This window comes from Panthera uncia (genome assembly GCF_023721935.1).
Source record: "Panthera uncia isolate 11264 chromosome A1 unlocalized genomic scaffold, Puncia_PCG_1.0 HiC_scaffold_16, whole genome shotgun sequence".
Classification (NCBI taxonomy): Eukaryota; Metazoa; Chordata; class Mammalia; order Carnivora; family Felidae; genus Panthera; species Panthera uncia.
The window spans coordinates 28,169,608-28,190,086 of NW_026057576.1; the positions used below are offsets into that span (position 1 = coordinate 28,169,608).

At 38.6% G+C, this 20,479-nt stretch overlaps 2 protein-coding genes and 1 long non-coding RNA gene across 8 annotated transcripts in view; 2 read left to right on the forward strand and 1 right to left on the reverse strand.

Moving 5' to 3' along the window:
• Positions 1–7,317, forward strand: part of ELF1 (E74 like ETS transcription factor 1) — a 107,915-nt gene extending 100,598 nt beyond the window's left edge. For all 5 annotated transcript variants that reach the window (XM_049647019.1, XM_049647022.1, XM_049647017.1 and 2 more), the window contains one exon: positions 5,733–7,317. In XM_049647019.1, the coding sequence (XP_049502976.1) occupies positions 5,733–6,336 (604 nt within the window). In that variant the 3' untranslated portion in view covers positions 6,337–7,317. The remainder of the gene's footprint in view (positions 1–5,732) is intronic.
• On the reverse strand, positions 7,242–9,640 carry LOC125933829 (uncharacterized). Its single transcript, XR_007461109.1, has 2 exons — positions 9,431–9,640; positions 7,242–7,967 (listed from the first exon to the last, which is right to left on the reverse strand). It is a non-coding gene; the product is annotated as an uncharacterized LOC125933829 (long non-coding RNA).
• Positions 9,641–15,853: 6,213 nt separating this feature from the next.
• SUGT1 (SGT1 homolog, MIS12 kinetochore complex assembly cochaperone) overlaps positions 15,854–20,479 on the forward strand; it is a 44,205-nt gene continuing 39,579 nt past the window's right edge. Inside the window, exons 1-2 of one of the 2 annotated variants that reach the window (XM_049647025.1) lie at positions 15,854–16,162; positions 16,229–16,313. In XM_049647025.1, coding sequence (XP_049502982.1) covers positions 16,125–16,162; positions 16,229–16,313 — 123 coding nt within the window. In that variant the 5' untranslated portion in view covers positions 15,854–16,124. The remainder of the gene's footprint in view (positions 16,163–16,228; positions 16,314–20,479) is intronic. The other variant, XM_049647026.1, reaches the window with a different exon arrangement.

Here is a 20,479-nt window from a genome sequence, read left to right on the forward strand (position 1 = left end):
AATGATTCTTTGATTATTTTTATTAGCTGACTTCAGTCTTAACATTTGTATATTCCTGAATATAAATGCTGGATTTTTGTTCTGTTGATCTTGAGGTAAGAAGCATTACCCAGAATCAAGACAGAGTTAGATATTTTAGTCTTCCTTGTATGGTCCATTTAAACTTGTGGCATCGTGAAAATTGACTTGCAAGGAGTAGAAAGGTTACATTTGTCCCATTTTAATTGGACAGGAAGGATCAGTCTTTCACTGTTATTAAAGGAGTGCTTATTTATCTATTTTCTTTTTAATGTTTTATTTTCCTCTATGTCCTATTGGTTTTGTATGATAACTGAGTATCTAGTTGGAAGTACGTGATTCCTCCCATTGGTTTCTAGGCTCTTTGTCGTCTTATCATTGTGTGTATTCGTGCTGATAGGAAACATCCAATAGTCATAAGCTAATCACTAGGACCCCCTTCTTGGAGTGATTCAGTTATTTTTTAGCATCTTTTTTTTACACCTTGAGAATAAAAACAAATCCCCCCACCTTGCAATAAAAAAAGTCCACATAACTCTAGCTCTGATGGATATTAAATTGTGATACTGTATTGGATACTTTATTACTCTGAATGTCAATTTCTGAATAATACTCAGTGCTAGATATTAAAATGCTCTAATTATACTCCTTATCCATGATTTGCAAACTGTCTTTTGGTGTACTTTTCAGAATTTTCATTTCTAAGGTCCCTGATTGTTCTGTGGACTCCCTGCCTGCTTCCTGGCTCCAGTATTTTTTCTCTGGAGTCCAACCTGTTATATAAGACTACTAGTCACAGCTTTGCTATGCTACTTTCTTACAACTTTTGTTAGATTCATGTTGCACACAGACCTGCAGTTAAATTTCTGGAGCTTCCGCTACCAGCTCTCACTTCTCTGCTCATGATTCCTTCCTTGCCTTCCACAGTTAAAGCTGACTGCTTGTGTGCAGTGCAACTCAATCTGGGACTTGAACCAGGTGTTTCAGTTGACTTTAATGCTCGTCTCCTCCTATACATGTAACCCTGCAGGAGCCACATTTTATTCATTGTCCTTCTGCTTAACATAGTCTTTATCACATAACACCCCTTCAGATTTATAGATTTTATTTTGAAATAGTGTATATATTCATTCTTATCTCCTCTCGGAATAATGAGTTCTCTAAGTGTACTGCTTATATAATGAAGAAATTAAAAACTTTAACTTTTCAGAGTTTAAAACATACTTATTGAATAAATCATTTTCTATTTATATGTATGTATATACACACTTTCTTTTTTTATATATATACACACATTCTTAATCATTCCTTTGACTTTAAAAAAAATTGTTCCCACTTTTGGTTGTATCTTTTATTTGTATCTCTCAAAAATCCTACTTATTTTAAAGGAGTTAAGCCTCTAATGGAATGCATTTTATTCCCTGAAATTACTGGATGTGTTAAGGCCAAAGTTAATGAATAATGAATATAATTACTCCGGTTTTCCTATTGTTCTTTTCCATTATATAGAAAGAAAGAAAAGGTGTTAAGTAAATTTCAAGCAAATTGTACATATTACTCTGAAATTTTAATGCATTATTAGAATCATTTTTCATTAGATTATTTCCTTATTTAGTGATTTCTTTATTTTTTATTTGTATTTTTTATAATTACCTGAACTTTTCATCATGAAAAATTTCACAATATCAACAGGTTGAAATAGTACAATGAACACCTATTTAAATCCACCTGGATTCACAGTTGATAACATTTTGCTTTATTTGTTTTCTCTCTATTTCTACCCTTTTTCATGCTTGGTTATTTGTCAAGTAAGTGGACATCATTATGACATTTTATTTCTAATCATTTCAACATACAGTTCTTAAGAATAAAGAGGTTTTCCTAAATAACTGTCGTGTTATTACTCCTAAGTAAAATAGCAGTAATTTGGCTACATTTTTCTTAATTTTATAACTACTTACTAATAAAAACAAAGACCACTTAAAGATCTGTAGCTAAGAGAAAATGGAATATATAGGACTTAAAATTATTAAAAATTAAATAAAAAGGGGGGGGCATCTGGGTGGCTCAGTCGGTTAAGCGTCCAACTTCAGCTCAGGTCATGATCTCACGGTTAATGAGTTCGAGCCCCACATCGGGCTCTGTGGTGACAGCTCAGAGCCTGGAGCCTGCTTCAGATTCTGTGTCTCCCTTTCTCTCTGCCCCTCCCCCACTCATGCTCTGTCTGTCTCTCTCTCAAAAATGAAAATAAACATTAAAAAAAAAATTATAGGACTTAGAATATTCAATGAATATATCAATAAGAACTCACATTTTCAAAGCACTCTCTGTATTTTATACGCTTTCCATATATTAATGTCTAATATCCTAACTTATCAATGAGATATAGGTAGTATTATTCCTATTTTACAGATGAGGAGGCCAAGGAACCTGGTCACATATAGTAAGTGGTGAAGACAGTGTTTTAATGCAAGAAGTTTAGTCCAAAGCAGTGAGCTCATGATTTGCCACCCTGCCTGTTGAGTCACATGATTCTCGTGAATTACCAGTCATTTACAATGAAGTAACATGTTTTTTCTTTTCTGTTTTTCCTTTGCTCATATCTTTTTATCTCACATAATTCCATGTATGTCTGTTGAAATCTATTAAGCTTTTCTAAATGATTTATGGTATATATGATTTATGGTATATGTGCTCAGTTTTTACTCTGCTTTAATTTTATATGTGCTTTAATTTTGACTCTAGCTTCATGTTATTTAAAGAAGCTACAACAAAAGTAAACCTCTGGTAAAATATTTTCCTGAAATTGTCCCTTGATATATTTGCAAGTCCACATACCAACCTAACATAACTTTTTTCTCTGTAATATTTATTCAAGCACCAGTAGTTTGTCTTAGGGTCTCTTAAATCAATTAGCCTCAAAAAATGTATAATGTGCAAATTATCTTAAAAGCAAAGTAATGGAGTAGGAAGACTATAGGCGTAACTTTCCAGCCCTTCAACCTCGTCAATTATTAGATGTGACATTGAATTGGATTAATTAACTATTCTGAGTGTGTTTCCTCATCTCTAAAATAAAGGTGATCTTAACAGTTAATGGTGTTACAGGTGATCATAACAGGTAAATGACAGTTCCTTGACATCTAAGTAGATATACAATAAGAACTAAATGTTACATTGTATACCTTTCTTAGTCTCAGAAAGTTTGAGGAATTTTAAATTACCAGTATATACCAGTGGTTACAAGCAGTGTAGGAAATTTTATAAAGTAGTTAACTGTAACATAACCTTTGTTATATAACCAGACACAACTGACAGTTTAATCATTAACTAAGAAAAAAATAATTAAAATTTTCTGTGGTTGAGAAAAGGCTGCATGATATTTTACCTTTAATCTCTGAATTTTTGTATTAGTGAAAATCACTTATTTTAGAATTTGTTCAAATAAGCCAGTATATTTACATTATATATATATATAAATGAGTATATATATTTTCTGGCAGAGGACAGTCAGGTGTTTGGAGAAAAGGATGTCTTTTTCTAGTTTGAACACAAGCATTGAAAGTCTAGTGGTAGCCCTGGTTAGCAATATGGAAAATTTCCAAGTACGTTATTGCTTGTGCCACACCTGAATGAGGAAAAGAGGAAAAAGGAGTTGTGTATTAAAGGTGTGTAACTGCCCACAGTTTAAAGATAGAAAAGACAGTATTCATCTTTAGCTGAATTTATTTGGGACTGAAGAAGTGGCAGTGTGTTGTAACAGTCAAGCACAAAGGCCTTACAGCAGTTGGCCTCTTACATAGCTGGTCACCTTATGCAAGCTGTTCACTCTCTTTGTGCATTAATTTTTTATATGTAAAATGGGGATAATAGAACTTACAGGGTGGCAAGGCTGTACATATTTATAGATGCTATCTGTGTGCTTACTATATGCCATGTACTATCTTATTTACATGTACATGGCCATGAACTCTTGTCATGGGGAGCCCTTTATTTAAGAAATGATATCTGGCTATAGGGTCAGATAACATACCCAAGCTCAGATTCCACCCAAGATACCCTGATTCAGGTAGGCAAGGGGAAGAAGGAAGAACAGTGTATTTTGGAAAAGCTGCCTGGATCCCAAAGTTATTCTGTATCCTTCCAACTGTTTTATTGCCTGCCCAATATTATCAGTATATCTGGCCTCTATTTCTAGTCATAGCCTGTCCACCTATTAAATCTTCATTACCCGGCTCATATTCTCTTCTAATTCCATCCTTCAAAAGAGCTGCTAACATCCTGCTCTAGGCTGATTGTCACAGAGGCGGCTTGGTTGGAATCTGAACTTGGAAATCAGAATCCTACCACAGTGGGTAGGATCTAGTCATCCTGTGTCATTCCACTTGCTTTGAACTTCTCTTAAGCTGCACTGAGTTTTCTTTTCCTATGTCTACCTAGCTAACCCATTTGTTTTCTCCAGAATTTTATTTCTCACGTATGTAACAAGCCACATAACTGTAACATATAAAATTTGCCTATAATAATCTGTGTGCAATGATTAACATTTGGGTGATGGGCACCAGCCTAGCTGTTGACCATTTGAAGTAACAGTCATCTATCTTCTGTATAATAGCTTCATAGAATTAAGAGGAAACAGTTGAGATCAGATGCTGAGTGTTTTCAGCTGTGCTTGTTTTATATTAACAAAGGCCATAACAATAATTTTCACACCAGTGAACTTTTAAAATTGGATTGACTCACGATATTATTAACAACCTTATGTAAGCTTGATGTACATTAAAGGATTTTATGTTAAAGATTATTTGAGCTGAGAAAACTGCTGAAACATGCTTCCATTTATTTTTGCCAAAGCTTGCCCTTATTGTTTGCTCTCAATGCCAACCTAAAGAACCCCCATGAGTTCATTATATTCATGACTCGTTTTATGTAATACAATATGAATTGTGAACTATTAAATTTCTTCTTATAGTTCTGTTCAATATACATTTAAGACTGAGTTTTTTTTTTTAATTGAGCATTTTCCCTCTATATATAGAGAAACAGGTTGAAAACAATTACAATCATATGAATTCTGGTAATTGTGGATGAACATGTGGATGATATTATCCCTCAAGTATTAAAAATAATGAGAGTGAATCTAATACATTTGTTTGAAAATACCTAATTTTCTTGGGGTGCTTGGGTGGCTCAGTTGGTTAAGCATCTGATTCTTGATTTCAGCTCAGGTCATGATCTCATGGTTTGAGTTCGAGTCCCTCATGTGGCTCTGCACTAGCAGTATGGAGCCTGCTTGGGATTCTCTGTCTCCCTCTGTCTCTGCCCCTCCCCTGCTCATGCTTGTGCTCTTGCTCGCTCGCTCCAAAAATAAACTTAAAAAAAAATAAAATTTCTAATTTTCTTTCAGGCAGTTCATAATAACTTCTTTGCCAAGCATTTTGATATCCTCCTCCTTCCCCAACGAAATTGCTTCCCCATTTGTGTTAATGTGGCACTTTGTACAGCAGATGGTATCATAGTTAATGGCCTGAGAGTTTTGTGTTGGACATTCCATTATAATACAGGGTCTGGTACGATGTTTATGTTGTGTTGAAAATACAGGGAGTAGCATTTGAAATGTATAACTCATACTTTGTCAAAATGACTTCAAATGTTAAAAAAGTTTTCAGGTGTGTAGAATATGCTGATTTTCTTTTATTTCATAATCTCAATAGGACTATACAGGCTCCAACCCAAGTTCCAGTGGTTGTGTCTCCTGGGAATCAGCATTTGCATACAGTAACACTCCAGACAGTGCCAATCACAACAGTGATAGCCAGCACAGATCCATCATCAGGTGCTGGATCTCAGAAATTTATTTTGCAAGCCATTCCATCCTCACAGCCCATGACAGTACTGAAAGAAAATGTCATGCTGCAGTCACAGAAGCCAGGCTCCCCTCCTTCGATTGTCTTGAGCCCTGCCCATGTACAGCAGGTACTTACTAGCAATGTTCAATCCATTTGCAATGGAACCGTCAGTATGGCTTCATCTCCGTCCTTCAGCGCTACTACTCCTGTGGTGACCTTTTCTCCTCGAAGTTCACAACTTGTTGCTCACCCGCCTGGCACTGTAATCACTTCGGTTATCAAAGCTCAAGAAACAAAAACTCTTATACAGGAAGTAGAGAAAAAGGAAGTTGAAGATCATTTGAAAGAAGACATTGAGAAGACTGAGCAACAGCCACAGCCTTATGTGATGGTGGTATCCAATTCCAATGGATTTGCCTCTCAGGTAGCTGTGAAACAAAATGAATTGCTGGAACCCAACTCTTTTTAATTAATATACCAAAGGAATTATGGATGGTTGTTTTTTAATTGAACATTTCCAGTTGTATTCAAACTGATTCTAAGATAAATTCTACAGATGTTCCTAATTTTGTAGTTAATTGTTAAAAATATTAATTTAGAGTTAATTTTGACTTTGTTAGATGAGGGAGGGTACCCAAGTGTTTCTCTTTGTTCTGCAAATGTTTCAGAATTCAATTGTGAAGGAACAGGCATTTTATACTATGAAGACATTCTTTTCAGATTTTTTTCAGTTGCTATACCATAAGCATTTTTTAAGTTTCTTTTTTAATTTTACATGGTATTAGTTTTTCTGATTCTTTTGTAAATACAGTACTTAAATACAAGACAACAGGAGATTTATATAGGAACCATTTTCATTCCACTTGCGTAAGTTAAAGTCTTGACCCTTTCAAATGCAAGACACCTATTTTATACTTTGTTAAAATTATAATTTCAGTTAGATTGACTTTAGTTGGTTGCACTGTATAAGGAACTATGAAGATGTAGAAAACAACATTAAAAATTGAAAGTTGCCCATGATACGGCTGAACCTGTTTCAGAAGCAGGATAGTATAAAAGCGTCAGCCTAAGAGTGGCTCTTCTGCTAATTAGTTGTGTGATGTTGGGCAAAGCCACTGGATCTTTTTGGGCCTCAGTTCTCCCATAAAAGGAAGGGAGATGTTGGATTAGACGAGATGATCTTTAGGCTCCTTTCTGGTTCTAAATTTAATGATTCTAGCTCCTATATTTTAAAGTTATATCAACTAAAACATTATCAGCTTATTTCTTAATGTAAATATGGCTAACATATTGCAGAAAAATAACTGGCCCTACAACCTACAAAATTCATTCTTCTGTTATCTGTAAGATCTGCTATGAATCTGAATTCTTCCTAAATACTGTGTTCATTAACTTTTTAGGCCACTGTGTACCGTGGCCCATCAGTAAACTTACATTGCTGAGTGCTAAATGATGTACTGCCATTCTGAAAGAGTCAAGGCTCTTTCTTAAGGGCCCAGAAAGCAACCACACCTTGGGCTCATCTGGCTGAGTAGTCAGTTGCTATAAAAGCATAATTGCTTTATATTTTGGATCATTTTTTTATTGGGAGTTGGGGGGGTTGCGTACAAAGATAATATACATATATATCTGAGTCTCGGAAATGAAATAGTTTTTAGATTACTTTTCAACTGTAAATAATGTACATTTAATTTCACAAGAAAAATTGTTTTCTGCAAATTTTCTAGTACAGCAAAGGAGAAACTTTTGTAGATGAAAAAAATCATGTTTAGAGGTCTCTTGTTCTATGTTTTCATATTACAGAGTGAATTTGTATTTAAGCAAAAATTTAAATTTTGGAAGCCTCTAAACGTTTTTGTATCTTTAATTGGTTTATTATTAAATAAATCATGTAAAAATTCTCAGTGTTTGTGTTTTAAGCAAATATTTCTTAAGAAGAAGTATACAGAAAATGTTGTTGGTATTTGGAATGCTATTAAGTATTCGTATAATAAGCTCCATCGGTCAGATTAGAATTGCTGAATGCAGTTCCTCCTCTCAGTTTTCCTTTCTGCTATGCCAGACGGCAGCTTCTACATGGCACACGTGGATTGCCAAGCTCTATAAATTAGAAAACAATGAAATTTTCTTAGCAATAATATTCAACACACTCTAAAAAACAAGTTTTCTGGGGCGCCTGGTGGCTCAGTTGGTAAGCGTCTGACTTCAGCTCAGGTCATGATCTCACGGTTCGTGAGTTCGAACCCTGCATCGGGCTCTGTGCTGACAGCTCAGAGCCTGGAGCCTGCTTCAGATTCTCTGTTTCCCTCTCTCTCTGCTACTCCCCCACTCACACTCTGTCTCTCAAAAATAAATAAACATTAAAAAATTAAAAATAATAATAAATAAAAAACAAGTTTTCTAATTAGAAACCAGATCAGTTAATTGTTAAACTTAGAAAACATAGAACCAGAAAAAGAGAAGAAAATTAAAATCTCAATGCAATACCCCTGTACCTAGTAGTAACTTACACGCTTACTCATTTTGTCATGTCAGTTAATATTCTTCAAAAATGGGATTTTAAAAGGAGCATTTTAATCTCTGAAGTCAGAGGAATGCAGAAAAGAACCTGAACAAATAGGCCTTGCTAAATTTCCCTCAGTTTACTACCCTTAGTTCATACCCTTTTCTTCTGTCATTTTTCATGACTTCCCATTCTTTATCAAACCTAGTATAAAAACACTTAGGCTTAACATTTCTTTGAATCTTCATTTCCATATGAAGGCTCCCACATCATGTAAAACATTAAAATAAATAGGTATGCTTTCCTTCTTTAAACTGTCAGTTCGATTTTTAGGCCCAGCTAAGCACCCTAAGAGAGTCATGGGAAAGTTCTTTCTCCTCTAGAACTCTGGCTAGCCATGCATCCCCTAACATAATGTCCTCATATTGAACTCCTGAACAGGAGCATAGCCAGCTCTCTGGCCTGTGATGTTACTCTCACTGTCCTAACCTAAAAACCTGATGTTTTCTCAGTTCCCATTCATTCTTTAACCTTCTATAGTATTGCATTTGCCCTATTACCCTGAAATTACTGTTGAAAAGGTCACTAACTAGTAGTTAATTTCTAAATGCCAGATTTCTGTCCTTATCTTCCTTGACCTTTCCAACATTTAACCTTTTATAACTCACCCTGAACTTTTTTTTTTTCAAGAAACAAATTTTTTTTTTTTTTTTTAATTTTAGAGAGTGTGTGTGAGCAGGGGAGAGGGGCAGAGGGAGAGAAAGAATCTTAAGCAGGCTGCACGCTCAGTATGGAACCCAATGCAGGGCTTGATCTTACAACCCTGGGATTATGACCTGAACCAAAATCAAGAACTGGATGCTCAACCAACTGAGCCAGCCAGGTGCCCCAACTCACTGTTACTTTAAGTTCTCAATTTATTGCTTTCACTTTTTTTTAATTTTTATTTTTTATTAAAAAAAATTTTTTTAATGTTTATTCCAGTTTCATTATGTCAAATCCTTTAGTGTCAAGCCCTTCCTCACTGTCCTCAGAGAGTTGATGTCCTACATGGTCTTACCTCTTCTTGGTCCCACCAGCCTTATCTTCAAATATTACTCTCCAAATCCTGTCAGTTCGGATTGGGGTGCTTTCAGTTGCCTGAAGCAAAAACCCAATTTAAAATTATTAAATAGTACAAAATAAGACGTCTGGAGTTAGGTTTCCAGGTTAGTTAATTCAGGAACTCGGGTGATAGTAACCAGGTTTCTTCCCTCTCTGCTTTCCCATCCTCAGCATTTTGCTTTAGTTTCCAGGATGGCTTCTGCCATACTTGCCAGATAGCTGCAGTAGTTCCTTCTAGGTTTCTGTTTGTCAGAAGATCTTTCCCAGAATACCCTGAACAGCCATCTCTTCAGAGCTCGTTGGCTAGCTTTGTCATATACCCCTTCCTAAACAAATTGCTGGTCAAGGAAGTAGGGTTACCATGAATGACTTAGATGTGTATGGTGCCAAACAAAATCGGGGCTCCCCAGCAAGAACTGAGGGAGAATGGTGTGGCCTACCATCACCCACACGCATCTTTCTTTACAGACACTTTCAAAAACGCTCATGCCTACATAAAACATGTATTACTCTCCCAAAGAGAGATCAAAGTCCCATCCTGTTGCCCGATCCAGTTTCATGCCTGGGATGTTTGAGATCATACGCAGTCGTCTTTTTCAGATCAGCTGTGTCCCCCTGGTTTCTTGTCCTCCACAGCCACATCCAGTATGAGCACTCAGGATACTCTTTCCAGAGTCAGCTTTAGAACACACCATTTGATGATACAAGTTTGATGCCCTGTCCCAGGGTCACCATTTTCCCACCCTGGAATAGTTGTGTCCTCAGTACCTTTCACCCTGCCTTTTATACATACCCGGTCAGTTATACAACATACCAGGGTCAGTTTTGGAGAATTCCACTTCCAAATACCAAACTGTCTTCCAGTTTGAGTTCTGGGTCCTTAGCAATAGAGATGGATTCTGGTTTTCAGCATAAAGAAATTTTATTATAAGAATATTGTATAGTTCATAGAATAGACAAAAGGACTAGAGAATCGGAGTCAATCTGAGTCAAACAGCTAGGAACAAACTGCACAAGTGATTTTGTGGAGAAATCTTAGCCACTGTTGCCAAGCACTAAACACTAGGCTTTGTATCACTGTCTCTGCTGCCCCAGGAGTTTGGTTGTGATACAAGTGCTCCTGCATCCAGGTGCCCCTGATTTTGAGCATCTTTTGATGTGCTCATGTGACGTCCATATATTTTCTTTGATGAAATGATTGTTAAAATTTGTTGTCCATCAAAAATTCTGTTGCTTTCTTATTACTGACTTTTGAGAACTCTTTATGTATTCTGGATGCAAGTTCTTCAGCTATATGATTCGCAAGTGTTTTTAAAGTGCAGAAACCTTTTAATTTTGGTAAAGTCTGATTTATCAACTTCTTAAGGGTCATGCTGTTAGTGTCATATTTAAGAAATCTTCGCCTAATCCCAGGTCACTAAGGTTTTCTTCCTTCTAGACGTTTTATAGTTTTAAATTTTACATTTGGGCCCATGATCCATTTTGAGTTAATTTTTATAGATGATGCAAGGTATGTATTGGAAGCTCACTTTTTTTGCTTTTGTATATTCAATTTGTTGAAAACACTGTCCCTTTCAATTAAAAAGTCTCAAAAGACTATCCTTTTCAGCTATCTTCCCTGAGTTATATTTGGACCTTTGTTGAAAATCACTTGTTGTATACGTACAGGTGAATTTATGGACTCTATTCTGTTCTATTGATCTTTGTGCCAATACATACAAAGGTTGGTGTGTTGAAATCAGTAGTGTTAGTTCTCCAGCTTTGTTATTTTTCAAAGTTGATTTGACTATTCTAATTATGTATTTCCACCTGAATTTGCAGAATCAGTTTCTCAACTGAAACAGAAAAAACCTTTGGGATTTTGATTGGGATCATGTTGAATCCATAGATCAATTTGGGAAGAACTGACATTTTAACAATATTAAGTCTCCATAGATGCATCTCCATTTGTTTAGGTGTTCTTTAATTTCTCTCAGCAATGTTTCATAAATCTCAATGTATACTTTTTGCGTATCCTTTGTCAGGTTTATTTTTCAGTATTTAATATTTTTGATGCTATTGTAAATGTCATAAATTTCAAATTCTGACTGTTGCTGGTTTTGTTTTAAATCTTTACCTCCTATTTATGGAGGCATGAAGGGTACAAATCTTATGTGTACAACTCAATAAAATTTTACATCTGAATATATTGGCGTAATTGCCACCTGGTTCAAGATATGTAACATTTCCTGCATCCAAGAAGTTTCCTTCATGGCTCTTCTCAGCTAGGAGATCACTTTCTGGTATCCCTCACAATAGTTTTTATCTTCATATAAATGGAATCAATCCAGATGTACCCTGTCTGGCTTCTTTAACTCAGCATTATGTATGTGAAGTATGTATGTGAGGTTCCTACATTTTGTTGTGTGTATTGGCAATTTATTCTTAATCATTGCTCTACAGTATTTTTCTCCTATCAAAGGATATTTATTTCCAGTTTTTCCTGTGCATAATGCTGTAATCAATATTCATGTATGCAAACTAAGTACTCTTTTCTCTTGGGGATATGCCCAGTGGTAGAATTTTTGGGTAACAGGGTATACGTATGACTAGCTTTAGTAGATAGTGTCAAAAGTTTTCTAGGGGTGCCTGGCTGTGGAGCGTGTAACTCTTGGAGTTGTAATTCGAGTCCCATGTTAGGGTGTAGAGATTATTTTTTTAAATCTTAAAAAAAAAAGTTTTCTAAAGTAATGACACCAATTTATACTCCCACTAGCAACATACACCAGTTATAGGTGCCCCATATCTCTGCCTAGGCTTGGTATTGGAATTCCTTTTAAACAATTCTGGTGAGTGTTTAGTAGCAAAGTATGACTTTAATGTCCCTAATATAGCTATTGATGTAGAACTTCTTTTCCTATGCATATTGGCCATTTAGAGAACACTTGAAAATCAAAGTAATTCACTTTAAAGAAAAAATAGATACGAACATTTCAGTAAAGGCAGAAAAAGCACTTGCTATTGAATGCCTTCCCCTCTGATGTTATAGCCAAGAGAGGAAGCCCATTATCACTATTCTATTCAACACTATATGAGATGTACCAGCCAGTGAAAGACAGCAAGAAAAAGAAATGAAAGGTATAGTCATTTCACGAGACCTTAAACAATCTTTATTTACAGATGAAAAATTGTAATCATAGAAATTCTAAAAGAACCTACAAGGTATTAGAAATGTAAGGTCAAGGGGCGCCTGGGTGGCTCCGTCGGTTAAGCGTCCGACTTCAGCTCAGGTCATGATCTCGCTCGGTGCCTGGAGCCTGCTTCGGATTCTGTGTCTCCCCATCTCTTGGCCCCTCCCCTGCTCATGCTCTGTCTCTCAATAATAAATGTTAAAAAAAAAAGAAATATAAGGTCAATATGTAAAAATACTGTTTCTACGTATTAAAAACAAAGAAGTAGAATATAAGACTTTTTTTTATTTTATTTTATTTTATTTTTTTTATTTTTTTTTTCAACGTTTTTTATTTATTTTTGGGACAGAGAGAGACAGAGCATGAACGGGGGAGGGGCAGAGAGAGAGGGAGACACAGAATCTGAAGCAGGCTCCAGGCTCCGAGCCGTCAGCCCAGAGCCCGACGCGGGGCTCGAACCCACGGACCGCGAGATCATGACCTGGCTGAAGTCGGACGCTTAACCGACTGCGCCACCCAGGCGCCCCTTGACTTTTATCTTTTTTAACGTTTATTTATTTTTTGAGAGAGAGCAAGAGAGACAGAGTGCAAGCTGGAGAGGGGCAGAGAGAAAGGGAGACACAGAATCAGAGGCAGGCTCCAAGCTCTGAGCTGTCAGCACAGAGCCAGATGCAGGGCTTGAATTCATGGATCGCAAGATCTTGACCTGAGCTGAAGTTGGATGCTTAACCGACTGAGCCACCCAGTCATCCCTAAATATAAAACTTTCAAAATGTCATTTAAAATAGCATTAAAAAAAACAAATAACTGGAGGGCCTGGGTGGCTCAGTTGGTTAAGTGTCTGACTCTTGATTTTGGCTCAGGTTATGATCTCACAGTTCTTGAGCTCTACATAGGGCTCTGTACTGACAGCATGGAGCCCACCTGGAATTCTCTCTCTCCCTCTCTGCCTCTCCCTTGATCACTCTTCCCCCACCCCGTCTCTCTCTCAAAATAGATAAATAAAAGTTTTGTTTTAAAGCCGAATACTCAAGTATAAATCTAATGAAAGATATGTGATACCTCTACACTGAAATTTACAAAACTGCTGAGGGAAATTAAAGAGCACTTAAACAAATGGAGGGTGTATGAATGATACTTATGTCTCAATATTAAGAAGTCCGTTTTCTCCAAAAAGATCTACAGATCCAATGCAAGTCCAATTAAAATCCCAGCAGGCTTTTTTTTTTTTTTTTAAGTTGACAAGCTCATTCTAAAATTTGTAACTAAGTGGAAATAAATTGTATAAGATGTATAAAATAATGGCAATACAGAGGATTTGGAATAGCCAAGGCAAACTTGAAAAGTTCTAGGACCTCAAGATCCATTATAAAACTACATTAATTATGATAGTGTGGTACTGGTACAAGGTTAGACACACAGACCCACATACACATGGTCTTCTACTTGACAACAAAAGTACCATAAGAATTTAGTGGGGTGGGGGTGGGGGCGCTTGGGTGGTAACTGAGTGTTCAGCTCTGGATTTCTGCTCAGGTCATGATCTCACCATTCACAGGATCGAGACCGCATCAGGCTGTGCACGGACAGCATGGAAACTGCCTGGGATTCTCTCTCCCCCCTCTCTTTCTGCCCCTTCCCCACGTGTGCACGTGCTCTCGATCTCTCAAAATATATAAATAAAACATTTAAAAAAAGAATTTAATGGGCGAAATAATAGATGACAGCATTTTCAGTAAGTAGGGCTGGGTCACTCAGATATCCATATTGGGGGAAAAGAGCTTTGATCTCAGGCTCATACCTTCCTCAAAAATTAACGAGATAAATCATAGTCCTGGATGTCAAACCTAAATTAATAAAGCATCTAGAAGAGAACACAGAATAGCCTCATGCCCTTGGAGTAGGTGAAGCCTTATTAATATGACACAAAAAGCATTGATCCTAAAAGATCAGCAAACCCAGCCAGTTTTACCTCACATATTTCTGCTCTTACCTTTCTGTCTGACCTATGTAAGAGGGTCACTTTGGCTTGAAACACAGCAGTTGTCGCCCAACAACTGTTCTTTTCCCTTTAACCATTCTTCCATAGCACAGAGACAATAACATACTTTTAAAAATGCAAATGTGACTGTTAAGGCCTGTTTAAGTTAGAAATCCTGTAATGGGTTAGCATCGTTAAGAGCATCACATCCAAGCTCCTCAGAAGACCACACATCTAGCTGTTTATGACCTGGCATTTCACCTGACTTGAATTTTGGCTCTACCAATTTTAGAGTTCATATCATCGTTTTTCTAACACATGTTCTTGTCTGTCCTAATTCTAATTTAGCTTTTGAGGCTGGGGCTCGGGTATCACACCTTTGAGAAATCCATCCCTATACCTTTTTTTGGGCTGAGTGCCTGTCCTTGCTATTATGGCTATTCCCATTCACGTCAGCATTTAAAACAATGAGTTTAAATTTCTGGAGAGGATATTAACATCTTTGAATCCCAGGGCTTAGTTTAGATTTTGGATGTAGTAGACACTCAAGTTCATTTACTTGTTTAATGTCTACTGACTGGGCAGCTCGCTCCCACTTCCTCCTCCTTTCTCCACCCCTAGTCCATGGAACTTGCTAGAAGCTTCCATCAGATCTTCGTGTGTCAAAGGGCGGTGAGAGAGGACAGGACCTGACTAGATGGGAAAAGTAAAACAGTACTGACACAATATTAGGCCACCTTCCTCCCTTTGGTGCCTTTAGATGTAACAAGTTTTCTTCTCACTCGGGGAAGCCAACTAGGAAAAAAGCCTGCGGCTGTGGAGTCCTGGGTAATGGAATAGTACACGCGAACCGGAACCAAAGTGCATCCTTCAGTCTAGCATCTGCAAGGGCAGGACGATTTCCGGCAAATCCTTGTCCGTTAGGATTCCCAGCGCATAAATCACAGGAACTACGCACAGGCCGGAACTACGCTCCCGGAAAAGACACGTAGTGCAGAATGACGTCACAGGTCATGAAAGCCTCGGCTGCCTCGGGGAGCCATGATAAGAATTATAGTGAGCTGTGGTGAAAATGGAGCCCGATGTGGCTTATTATTAATAGACGTGCAAAACTTTCCCAAGCGTCACACGCTCCTGGGGAATAACAGTATGGTACAAAAATGCTTTTGAACTACTACCCCCCCCCCCCCCCGCCAAGGCTCTGTTGGAGTGCGGAGACGTAAATAGCCCACGCGTCCGTAACCATGGCTGCGAAGGGCGGGGACTGGGAGTGTTGGTCACGGGACGCGGCGGACCGCGAGACTCAGTCCTCCACGGTCCCAGCCCGCCCTGCGCTCGCTTTTCGTTTCCCCTCCCCCCCGCCGCACGCTGCGTGGCTGCTCGTTGGCTACTTAGGACGGAAGCTCAGTTTGTGTTTCTCCAGAAGTTTCCCCCTTGGGCGGCGGCGCAGCTCGTAACCTCGGTGGTAGCAGCTCTAACAGCAACAGCGATTATTAGGGATGGCGGCAGCTGCAGCAGAACCTGCAACAGCCCAGAAGTGCGTGTTTTTATTCTTTTCGCTAATTATTTTTTTATCTCCCTCTCCCACTCACCCTCTCCTTAGTGAGCATGTCGTTGTTTTCGCTGGCAGGTTTTTCCGGAGCTTCTCAGATGCTCTGATCGACGAGGACCCCCAGGCGGCGTTAGAGGTGAGAGAATCAGTCTCCGCTTCCTCCACTCTTCTTGGGAGAGCGCGGCCCCCACGGGTTCCAGCGGACCCCGCCTTTTCTCAGCGCTGCCTTCCTGGGATCGGGGTTACTATTGATGTGTATCATCTTTAATCTGACAGTGTCCGTCTGTCCTCGGTTCCACAGTGGCCCAGTTACTCCAGACCCTTGTTCATGTCCCCTCCCAGTTGTAGACCGTTAACTGCATCCTCGTAGCTGCTTAGGAATGCCTTCTTTATTTCTTGGGGGCGTAGTTAACCTTCATAGTTGGCCTGGAAACAGTTTTGTTTTGTTTTGTTTTTTAATGGCATTTGTGAGTAGGAGAAAAAGTGAAATCTAGGCTTGATTATATTTGTTAATTCGGTTTTCCACTTGATAATTCTTGCCATCCGTACATACCAGGTGTTGTGCTAAAAAGTGCAGACTGCTGGAACAAAAACCTTTTACCGTGTTCCTGAATATTTCCAGATGTCCTGTCACTGTTCATTATCCACTCATATATCAGAACTTTTTTTTGGAGTTGCTTTGTACAAGACACTGATTGCTATGGATTAAAGTCTTGTATTATGTCTTGCATTTGTATTTACAGGACACTTTGTATTTGTGTGAAGTGAAAGACTATAAAGGCAGAAAGAAAAGTCAAAAGAGCAAGATTTAAGTAATAATTAAAAGTAATAAAGAGAGCCCAAGCGAGGGATACATGATGCAATTGGTCGCAAAATACAGCGAGGGCTTTCTTGGTTTGAAGTAGGAGGGAAAGAGGAAACCAAACCTTGTCCAGTTGTTATATCTAATACAGGTAAGGTTAGCAGTTTGAGGCAAAAGATGTTTTTTTTCTAACTAGGACTGCTAAACGAAATTTGCCACATGGGTAGTAGAGTCTCAATGAAGAGGTGATGTTTGAACAGAGACCTGAGGGAGGGTGATGTGAAGCTCTGGGGAAAGAGCATTCCAGGCAGGAAAAGAGCCAGTGCAAAGTCATGAGGCTGTCCGATTCCAGGAGCAGCCAAAAGGCCCATTTCACTAGAGGGGGATGAAAGAGGACTGAGTGATGGTGCCAGGAGGAAGCCAGGGGCCAGGTCCTTTAGAACCTTTTAAGTTGGGGTGTGTTTTTTTGGGTCTAGATATGAAGGCCCTCGGATAAAATGGTTGGTTTATCTGTTGTGCTCTGTTTCCCAGCGAAGCTTCTGGGATCAGGATTAGAATAATGTTACAGGAGGCACTGAGCATTTTTCTGCATAATTCAGTAGGTCATCTAGACAACTGTTAATTTCAGAAGCTACATTTGTTGTGGTGGTCTTAGCCCCACTGCCTTCATTGGAAATCTAGCTTATATGGGTTGCTTTTAAAGGATATTGTTGCAATGAATTTTGTTGTCACTTCTCATCTCCTTTGTTTTATTTAAGAACATTTTTTTGAGGTTGTGTGTATAACATCGTAAGTCTGCAGCTACTGAAGTTGTAGTTTTACACATGCGTATACCCCCCCAGATCAAGATGGAGAACACTTCCATCCTGAGAGCTCCCTCATCCTTCTTCCCAGCCAGTAATTCCCCTTACCCACCAGGAAAACTCCCATTTTGACCTCTGTCACCATTAGTTTTGCTTTCTCTTGTACTTCCTATAAACAGAATAATAGACTAGTTACCCAGTTGAGTTTGGTACTGTGTCTTGCTTTAAACATGTGAGATATGTCCATATTGTGTGAAGTAGTTATTTTTTTCACTGCTGTGTAGTATTTCATTGGTTAAAAATACAGCACAGGGGCACGTGGGTGGCTCAGTTGATTCAGGTCATGATCCCAGGGTCATGGGATTGAGTCCCACCTCCGGCTCCATGCTCAGCATGGAGCCTGCTTAAGAGTCTTTCTCCCTCTCCCTCTGGCTTTCCCCCACTCACGCACGTGTGTGCTCTCAAAAAAAAAAAAAACAAAAACAGTTTATACTAACAGTAGATGTTTAGGTTATTTCCAGTTATTAGCTAGTATGAGTAAAGCCACTGTGAATTTCCTTGTACGTGTACCTTGGTGAACACGTGCACTTTGTTTTGGGGGTATATTCCTAAGAACGAAATTGCATAGAATAGGCATGTGGTTAGCTTTAGTACCTTGGTTCTTAAACTGTGGCTTTTGAACCAGAAGCATCAGCGTCACCTGGGAATTTATTAGAAATGCAAATACTCGGGCCCCACCTCAGATGGACTCAAAGTTCTTACACCTCATGTGGTCTAGTACTTACCCTTCCATTTTACAGAAGAAAACAGACGCAAAGAAATCCAAATGATCTGTCACAAAGATGTATATAGCCAATTAGAGGCAGAATGGGGCCCTCAGGACACAAATTTCCACACTGAGTCTAGTGTTGTAGAAAGTAATTCTCAAAAGTATCCTCCCCAGACCACGTGTAGCAGCATTACCTGGGAACTTGCTAGAAATGCACGTTCTCAGGACCCACCCCACCTACCTGAGTCAGAAACTGGGAGTGGGGAGAACCAGTTGTTTTAAGAGGAAGTGTTCTTTTTAAAGCTTGAGAAGACCTTCTCATAAAGATGAACAGGTAAATGTTAGTTACTAAGTAATTGGTAATGATAAGTAAGCCTGGAACCTTGATGAGAGGCTGTTTCTCTCTAGACTTTCTCAAGGGCTGGTTTAGCAGTACCGTTGACCCCTGAACAACATGGTTTTGCATTGGCCCACTTATACATGGATGTGTCCCAGTACATACCATTCTGTAAATGCTTTTCCCTTGTGATTTTCTTAATTTTTTTCCTCTAACTTTATTGTAGGAATATAGTATATAATACATACAACATTCAGGATATGTGTCAGTTGACTCTTTATGTTATTAGTCAGGCTTCTGGTCAGTAGAAATCTATGGATTAAATTTTTGGGGAGTTAAAAGTTAGATTGGATTTTTGACTGTGTGAGGGTCAGTGCCCCTAACACACCTCATTGTTCAAGAGTCAGCTAGTCATTTTGAAATTCAGGACACTTGATGTTATATCAATTAAAATGTTAACTTTTTTTTTTTTTTTTTACGTTTGAGAGAGAGTGCAGGAGCCAGTGGGGGAGGGGCAGAGGCAGAGGGAGAGGTAGAATCCCCAGGCTCCAAGCTGTCAGCACAGAACCCTATGTGGGGCTTGATTTTACAAACTGCAAGATCATGACTTGAGATTAAGAGCCCGATGTTCAACTGAGCCACCCTGGAGCCCCTAAAATGTTACATTTTTATATAAGACTATCCAATTAGGATTAAAGGGGAAATGTATCAAGCTTATTCACCTTTTTCATTCATTCAGTATACAACATACATTACTGGTGAATTTGTGCTGGGAGTCAGGTATCTAAAGATGAAAAGACTGCTTTGAGGAAGTTTGCATTCTAGTGGAGACAGAGACAAATCAACAGATTAGTAAAATATAAGGTAAATATTCTAATGGAGTGGTGTATGAAGTACACTGAGAACATAGCAGAGATTAACTAGGGTAGTCAAACACTTGAACAGGATGTCTCAGCTCACTAGGGAGAGAAAACATATGTATGGATTATGAGATCTTTTGAGACCCAGTATAAACAGTTAAGAGCACGGGCTTTGGGGGTGCCTGGCTGGCTTAGTTGGTAGAACATGTGATTCTTGATCTTCAGGTCATGAGTTTGAGCTCCACACTGGGGGTAAAGTTTAATTAAAAAAAAAAAAAAATGAAAGAAAAAAGTAAAGGCTCTGGAATTAGAGTGCTTGGATCCAAAATCCTGGTTTCATAATAAATCCATAACCTCAGGAAAATTCCTCTTGTCACTCTGGATCAGGTTTCCTGTGAAGTGGGACTAGATAAGACCTATTGAGATTTCAGCTGAAATGTCATCTCAGCTTTTTTTCCTAGACCATCCTATCTAAAGTGGGCCCCATTGTAAACTTTAAGGTGGCAGGGGTTTTGTGCATCTTTTTTTTTTTTTAAACGTTTATTCATTTTTAGGAGAGACAAAGCGTGAGCAGGTGAGGGGCAGAGAGAGAGGGAGACACAGAATCTGAAGCAGGGTCCAGGCTCTGAGCTGTCAGCACAGAGCCCAATGCGGTGCTCGAACCCACGAGCCATGAGATCATGACCTGAGCCAAAGTCAGATGCTTAACTGAGCCGCCAGGCACCCTCCGC